We start from the raw sequence: 7,747 nt of genomic DNA, 5'->3' as shown, positions 1-7,747 counted from the left end.
GTAACACAGCTCAACAGAACTGTACAACAATATAACAAAACCCCTATAGTATCAAACACAGTAGCAACCATACATTAATATAACAATATAACAGAACCCATATAGTATCAAACACAGTAGCATACATACATTAATTTATACATAATACCCCTTTATTTTAAGGGGCGTGACCGGAAGCGCTGCACTGTATTGGGTCTCCATCGAGATCGAACTCCGATGTCTGACTCGGTACCCGGCAGCAACGGCCCGGCTCGTCTTCCATAACACCGTCTCCAGCCGCTACCTAACCGGGTGGATGTTCGGCATCCTCGCTGTCGTTCCTCCAACGTCTGACGGCTGTCGGTGAGTTTCGAGGCTTTTAATGGAAACGTCTTCGCCTTTTTCAGCCGCGTCTCAACGGTTCGTTCCGCGTTAGTTCCTCATTCCGCAGTTTGAACTCGGCCCCTTTTTTCTGTGGCACAAATCGAAGTTTTCTTGACTTCCAAAGACCGGATCACGTGCAGGTGGTGTGGGTGTCTTTTTCGCCCGACGATGACGTCAGCACGAACAGACGCCGCTGTCAGTCAATGTGGGAAAAACCAGACAGATGGAGAAGTATATTGAGGTCAGGTGGAGCTAATATCTAAAGGTATTCATTTCACAAGTGTGCCATTTAGAATCAGACACCTGCCGCTCCTTCAATATGATCCCTTTTTGGTTGAAATTAAAGTTAGTGAATGGTCTTTGGGGCCCAGGCTGTCCTCTCAGCACAATAATGTCTAATACTCACTTTAATAAATAATAGGACAAAGAGACAAATTTTTCTAGGTATATTTTTAATGTTTTGACAGTCTGTCAGATAAAAGGTGTGTCGATGTGATTCTGTTTGCCCATAGTGCTGCGGGGCAACGAAGCAGCATCTGCGGCCTGCGTGCAGCTGCGGGTGGAGCTCTCAATGGTCTCCCCCACTGTGAAAGCCTTGGTGGATGCCGTGTGGATGGTGTGGAGCATCGGGGCTTCCATTTATGACTACATCCACACCAACGCCATGGAGCAGCGGATCCACACCCTGGAGAAGGTCATCACCATACACCAGTGTGCCATCGGGCTGCTGTCAGCGGGCGTGTTGGCACTCTTCACCTACATCCTTGTGAAGAAACTCTAACAAGGTTAGAGAGGGGGGATCCATTTAGTATTAATGAATGCATCGAGTAACTCCAGGAGTAAGATGAATTCAGCCCTATTTTTCCAATTTTCAGGGCTGAACACTCTGAGATCAATATTTATGTGGGTGGTGCAGCTGTAAAAGGCTGAGATAATGGGCCAGTATTTACGCAAACACAATTACAGGCGTGTTTATCCTAATTCTACAGATACTTGAGGAGAGTTCAGTGTCAGACGGAACCATCTAGATTTATTTTCTAAAGGGAACATCGAAGAGCTCAATCCATCGCAATTTGTGCCTTAAAGCACTTTCTTTATCAATTTCTCGTTAGGTTAAATACTGACGAAAGAAATATAGCAAAAATGATTCCAGGAGATCAGATGCGTTCTCGTCAGCTTGCACGTAGCTTTCATGCTTGCCTTTTGTCAGGCTGGTGTCATTTTGCTATGTCAATATTTAAATGTGTTGGTTTATCTCGTAGCTGTTAACTACTGTAGCTGCTAATCTGTGTCAGCTGATTTCAAGTGCCCTTAAAAACTGTAAATATAACTGTTTACGCAGTTTACCATTTGAAGTGTCTCTATTACCACTGATGACCTGTTGGTTTTTTTTTAAAAAAAAATACTATAACTTATTCTTGATCGTGTCTACAAACACTGGCTGTGAGTGTAAAATGAGTCCTTGAAGGATGTTTTTGTTAGAGACTCGAGCATGCTCAGAATAAAAGACTGTTTTAATGTCAGCACAACAGCAGCAAAGGTTGTCTTCTCAACAAAACGCCAATAAATGGAATTTAATTCAACTCCTTAAGGTGAACTCTTTTTCCATCATCTGTCGAGGGGGGGATGCAGCACAAACAGCTGTAGATACAAAATGGGCAGTCGGGGGAAGAAGAACCAACAGGAATTTTCCTGAGTTGCAGAAACTACAACACCGGCCTCTCATCTGAAGCCAGGATTCATCGGTGGAGCCACCATCTGCTCCAGGACCAACAGGAACGCCCGTGCTGCTCCCTCAGCTTGTAATCGTCAGGAAGGCGGATGAAACGCTCAATGTCCCGTCTGCAGCAGCGTGTACTTGGAGATGAACCTCTCCACGCTCTCCCCTTCCAGAAACTTAATGGCTCTCCAGTGGATCTTGCTGCAGTTCTCTGGCTGTCCGAAAGGTCCCAGCTCCTCCTGGATGTACTGCAGCCACAGATCTGCAGGGAAACAAAACTGCTTGTTTCAAACTAGTCAGGTGTGTGATGAACAAATAGGACGAACCGTCATTCTAAACCAAACAAGCCTGGAATTATTCATTTAGCAGCCCCCTTTTTTGAAAAGTGAAGTAACTAGAGTTGGGCAAAGAGCAGCGCCTTACCCTGATTCATTATTTAAACTGGGAATGAAGCGACATTTTCATTCTGTTTCATTTCTTTAGCCTGGTAAACCGGGTTAGTCCTACTGAGATCACGGGGACCGAGACGGTAGCAGCACGCTGACAGAAACCCGCCAGTGTGTAGCTCAGCTGCTGCATATTTGGGTAAAGGACTTTAAACTTTACCATCGTCGTACGTGCCAAACTCCTGCAGGGCTCTCTCGTAATAACCTCTCAGATTGTTCATTTTGGGAGTGTCCTGAAAGAGGAAACGAGGAGACAAGCAGCTGTTATTGCACGTCAAGATCGTCTACAGCAAGAGGAAACTAAAAAGGGTTCTTCACATGACCAAATACAGCTGAAGAAATACATACTTGTTTCTTCTCCACCTGAATCATCGTGGTGAAAAAGGCCTTGGACAAGGGACGGTTGTCTTGCAAGCTACAGAAGAAGCGATACGATTGGAAAAGCCTTGTGACAAGAGATGCTTCTGTTGCCCCACGAATTGGATTCATATTTCAATTAGTCCCACACAGAAGGCTTATTTTACCTTTTAAAGGTCTTTCTAGCTTTCTTGTAGCCTCCCGTGGAGTATGACCAATCAAGGTAGCGCTCTTTCATCTCCATGGAAACCGCCGGCACTGCAGACAGCAAGGCTCTCTAGGTTGAAAAAAAAAAAACGTCAACGAGACGCTCTTCACTTTGGAGGACAAACCTTTTTCAGGGCTGGAGCACAGAAGCAGCTGGGCTCTATTCAGTTCATTTCCCCATTCTACTGTGTTGAAATCATCAGCATTATAGCCTAAAGAACTACTGTTCTGGCTGAGAAACACACAGATTGTGTTAAATTTATTGCTTAGAAGGAGCAGCCCTGCCCGTAGGCTGTCAGGGAAGAACAATATCGGCAGTGCTGACACATTCCAAAGCCCGATCTGGATTCAGATGGATTACCTTGAAGACGGTTTCAGTCTCGTCCGGCTGCTGCTTGGCCTCGCTCCATTGGACCTGCATCTGCCAGAGACGCAGACTCTCCTGTCCACATGGAAAAAAAGAGAATTAACTCTAAAAATGGAGCTGAGAACACATACTTGTGTATGATTTATTCATGAGCAGTAGGGGCAGACATTTGTAATCGTTTTCATCGACCTCCACGGCTGCCTTGTTCAAAAGGACGTGTGTATCAGAGTCTAATGGGGTCAAGGTGATGACCCACTTACACAGCAACGGGACTGAGACTGCAGCTGCTGCTGGTGTGGCAGTAAATGCAAGCAGGCAAAACAATCAAACAACTGCAGAGGCTTTATATCTTAGAGCTCTGTGCACCTTGGGATTGACGTGTGAGAGCGCGTCCTGGAATAGCTTGCTCATATCGACACTCTCCAGCTGCATTGACATCTGCAGGCAGAGGCTCCACGCCGCCAACGACTGGCTGTAACGTTCGGTGGCTGCTCTGGCCATGCTCGCTGCTCCCTCATGGTCTCCAGACTCCAGCAGGATCTGCACCTGTGAGTGGAAAAAAAACCCAAAAAACAGTAGTTTATTCAACTATAACCAGAAATTCAGCTAAACATTCTTGGCCCAACCCTTGTAAGACCGACAGCCCTGACCATAAATTAAAAAATCTTCCAATTTACAATGCCCAAAATTATATTGAGACTTGGGAACATTCTGAAACAGGGATGACTGCATGCTTTAGTAAAGTACATTGTTATTCTCAGGGTGATGTTGACCTTAGAGAGAAGGAAAACAACAATCTTTAAATATATTTACTCCAAAAACTCTGAATTTTCGCATTTAATGGCTTCTTTTTTTCCAGACTAGCTGTGAACGTTGAATCAGAAAAAGCTAAATTGGTAACTTACACATGGTTTTCGTTTATGCGATTTATATGAATCGCAATTCAAATGAAAGATTACTGAACACAAAGGTTACAGACGTAAGCCTTAATCTTACCCATATTTTATAATATTCCTCCTTTAATAGGGAGCAGTCGTGGGCACGCCGGAACACTCCCAGCAGCCTCGCTTGCCTCTGCAATACACACACACCAGACGTTCAGTCAAGATGAACCCATAACACATCTTTAAAATACACTAATGTTTCTGTGCTAATGTTTCAAAAATGTACTTACAATGACTAATGATTAATGCATTCATTTCACAACAAATATTCTTGTACCTTCTCCTTTAGCTCCTGCACGTTAGTCTTTCTCTTCAGCCTCTCCAAGCAGAAGGCCAAGTAGCACGTCCACATGGGTTCTGAAACGCAAGGTCAACAACACAGGTCTGCATTAAAACCACCACTTCATTCAAATTCAAAAAGCTTTTGGTACAAATTCAGCAATGAGTCTGTGCTGAATCTGTTGCCCCCACCAGTATTGATGGTCTTGAGTCCTTCTTCGTAGACCTGGCAACAGCGCTCTTCTCGGCGGTTGATGTCTGACGCCCGACCTTTGACCGTCTGTAGCTCCTCACCTGCGCCCGGAGCATCCAGCTCCCTCTTGGCCATGAAGTCCCACGTGAAGCTGTCTTCTGTGTAATTACCCTGCAAGCTGCCAAACAATGAAAGGGGAGCAAGAACATTACAGTTGTGGGATGCACAGGGAAGGTGAGCCAGTGAAAACTAGAAACTCGCTGCTTACTCTTGCAGAATGAGCTCCTGGAGATCTTGGGTGAAATCAAAGATGGCTGCAATGTACAGAAGTGAGATGACAAACTTGGCTTCTGTTGGACAGAGGAGGGGAGAAAAAGAGCCTTTGGTACTTCAGAACTTATCTAAAATGCACACATCAGTCATAAAAATAAATCGTAGCTTATTTCATGAAGCCAAGCCACAGATGAAATTCAAATGTCTCATTCAGTATTTGTAATTGCAAAAGCTCGGTGGAACTGTATATAAATGTTAACGTTTCTTACCTTTGATTTTCTCCGCTGCGTCTTTGTAAACGACCGCAGCCAGTTTAGCACTCAGGATCTCTGGAGAAAACTCGTAGTCCCCCTGAAACACACGAGTGCTCAGTCACAGACCGGAGACTGCTTCTCCACAACAGGCACAGTAAATGTTGAATTTCTGACACACTCACCAGGTCCATCTCAGCTTTCTCCAGCTCCATCTTCTGCTTCCGCAGTTTCTCGCAATGAAGCAGTTCCATACGGAAGTACTAACACAAAGTTGAAGGATTAACAATGGATATCTACTTTCATTGGAGGAAATAGGCTCTTTGATTCTTTCAGAGAAATAAAAAATTCTACCTCCTGGTAAACTTTCTGGTTGTTTGGATGAAAGCGCAGAGCCCTCAGAAACAAATGTCTGGCACTTTCAGATGAATTTCTATCCTCCATTTCACTCTTGGCCGCTAGAATCCAAAGGGCTGAATAGAGGTTCATTCATTTTAGTTTAATCTGACCATACAGTGCGAGTTACAGTATGTTCAAAAGCAGTGTTGCACCTACCTGGCTTGTCAGGGTGTATCGCAAGCATCGAGGAGAACACTTTGCTTATTTGGCTTTTGGTGGCCTGGTGGGGGGAAGAGAATAATATTGTCAGCATGCTCAGACGGGGTATTTAATGTAAATTCTGAGATCAAACGTACCCATTTCTTACAGAAAGCAACATGGGACAGCCACAGCTGCACATCATCCTGTAGGAAAATTCACCCCTAATTAAAGGCACCTATCTAATGAAATAGAATTAAACAATATAATTCCTACATCTGCAGTACCTTCCACTTATTTGTTGCTCTCCTGAAGACACTGTTTATTCTATGGATGATGGGGTGCTCAATCTCCTCTCTTTTGAACTGGTAATGTATGTGCTGTGAAAATAAAATGAAAAGCCAAATGCTGCGATCAAAGGATAATATAAGACTGTAACATGTCACGCTGGACATTCCAAGAGACTGTCAATGACTTCCTAAATTATAAGTAGGGGAAAAATTATTGGGGAGCAATACAATGTCATACTTACTGCCCTTCTCTTCTTGATGAGTTCTAAAATGTTGATTTCATACTGTAATAAGGCACAGGCTTTAAGATTAGCTTTTAAAAAAGATCACTTAGTGTTTGCTGATTGATACAGTTATGCTGATCCACCTGGACATAAGCAGTGAAGTCTTCTTTGTTTAGAATCAACCTGTGAAGCTTGTATTCCAGAGCTGTAACTCTCTTGATTATACATCTGTGGTGTGGGGAGAAAAAAAGAATACAAATCATAAAATGACCATTTCAGAAGCAACTGAAACATCCAGCATGTCTGAATTTTAAACTGACACGATGGTATAATAACATATACTGATATGTAGTAAAGAAAGGAAACAATGATTAACCAGATTAACCTTTTTTTTAAAAAAAAACTTCTTACTTGACTTCTTTCCTCGTGAATAACCCAACTCTCTCCAGTTGCTCCAGTTCAGGGATTCTCTCTTCAATTCGCCGTTGGACGATCTCCGCCATCTTGTAATACGCAAATGCCAAGCGTTAAGATTCTAGAGTAATCTTACTAAAATTGAATGGATTTTCACAAATAATATGAAGCTGACGGACAGTTAAAGCGTAGATGTTCTCCTTCACACATGTGCGGAAGGGATACGGAAGTTGTGATTAGGCCGCCGATCCTGTTCCGGCTGCAAAAAGCTTCCGTGTGGGAAACAAGTTACCAGGGATTTGGTCCAGAGTGTGGCAGTGGGCAACATATTTAAACAGTTGCTCTGATTTTTATCAATTAGAAATATATGTTCGTATAATAAAATATTGCGATCACATAGTGCAGTTATAAAAGATAAAATAAAATGATCATATCATTTTTGAGGCCATAATTCAATTTCAGCTTCCCAATATTACCAGATAGCACCTAGTTTATCGCGATTATGTTAAGAAGCTAAATCAACTGCGTGTTTTGGGTCAAATTTCGATTCGTAGCTTTTCTGTATAAGATTTAATTACTATTTCGACACCATTACTTACAATCGAGTACTGCTATTTTACGAGTGCTACTCTCCCCAATGTATTTCATTCATCCAGCATGTATTTGGAAACAATTCCCCTGAATACTTATTAACGATGCATTAAATTTACTGGTGCCTTTTATTACCAGGAAATAATATTTTGAAGGGTTGGAGACGGAGAATGCACCAAAATCCACCTTTCGCAGCCTGACGAGCGTGTCGACTTACAGCGTTTAGACGAAAACTCTAATAAACACAATTTCCCGCAAAATCGTGAAATTGTGTGTCACTTCCGGAGGGAA

At 43.0% G+C, this 7,747-nt stretch overlaps 1 protein-coding gene and 1 long non-coding RNA gene across 4 annotated transcripts; one reads left to right on the top strand and one right to left on the bottom strand.

Annotated features, from left to right (window-relative positions):
- The first annotated feature begins 177 nt into the window (after positions 1 to 177).
- On the top strand, positions 178 to 1,946 carry LOC105417610 (uncharacterized). The gene is made up of 2 exons (XR_965199.2): positions 178 to 342; positions 876 to 1,946. It is a non-coding gene; the product is annotated as an uncharacterized lncRNA (long non-coding RNA).
- Positions 1,864 to 7,719, bottom strand: utp6 (UTP6 small subunit processome component). 3 transcript variants are annotated; one of them, XM_011612345.2, is made up of 21 exons: positions 7,592 to 7,702; positions 7,045 to 7,134; positions 6,863 to 6,954; positions 6,595 to 6,679; positions 6,470 to 6,511; positions 6,225 to 6,317; positions 6,096 to 6,143; positions 5,956 to 6,019; positions 5,755 to 5,873; positions 5,586 to 5,663; positions 5,419 to 5,500; positions 5,145 to 5,226; positions 4,876 to 5,054; positions 4,682 to 4,761; positions 4,457 to 4,534; positions 3,827 to 4,006; positions 3,455 to 3,535; positions 3,054 to 3,163; positions 2,878 to 2,944; positions 2,690 to 2,762; positions 1,864 to 2,345 (listed from the first exon to the last, which is right to left on the bottom strand). In XM_011612345.2, exons 3-21 carry the CDS (start codon positions 6,952 to 6,954, stop codon positions 2,194 to 2,196), a joined length of 1,785 nt encoding a protein of 594 aa, XP_011610647.1. In that variant the 5' UTR covers positions 7,045 to 7,134; positions 7,592 to 7,702; the 3' UTR covers positions 1,864 to 2,193. The 3 variants fall into 3 exon arrangements, with proteins under 3 accessions (XP_011610647.1, XP_003971999.1, XP_029706427.1); XM_003971950.3 differs by lacking the exon at positions 7,045 to 7,134 and having other exon boundaries at positions 7,592 to 7,719; XM_029850567.1 differs by having other exon boundaries at positions 6,863 to 7,134.
- Between the last annotated feature and the right edge of the window lie 28 nt (positions 7,720 to 7,747).

The sequence above is a fragment of the Takifugu rubripes genome, chromosome 17 (genome assembly GCF_901000725.2).
Source record: "Takifugu rubripes chromosome 17, fTakRub1.2, whole genome shotgun sequence".
In the NCBI taxonomy this organism is placed as follows: domain Eukaryota; kingdom Metazoa; phylum Chordata; class Actinopteri; order Tetraodontiformes; family Tetraodontidae; genus Takifugu; species Takifugu rubripes.
Note: the sequence above shows the minus strand (reverse complement) of the source record. Positions and strands in the feature narration are given on the sequence as shown.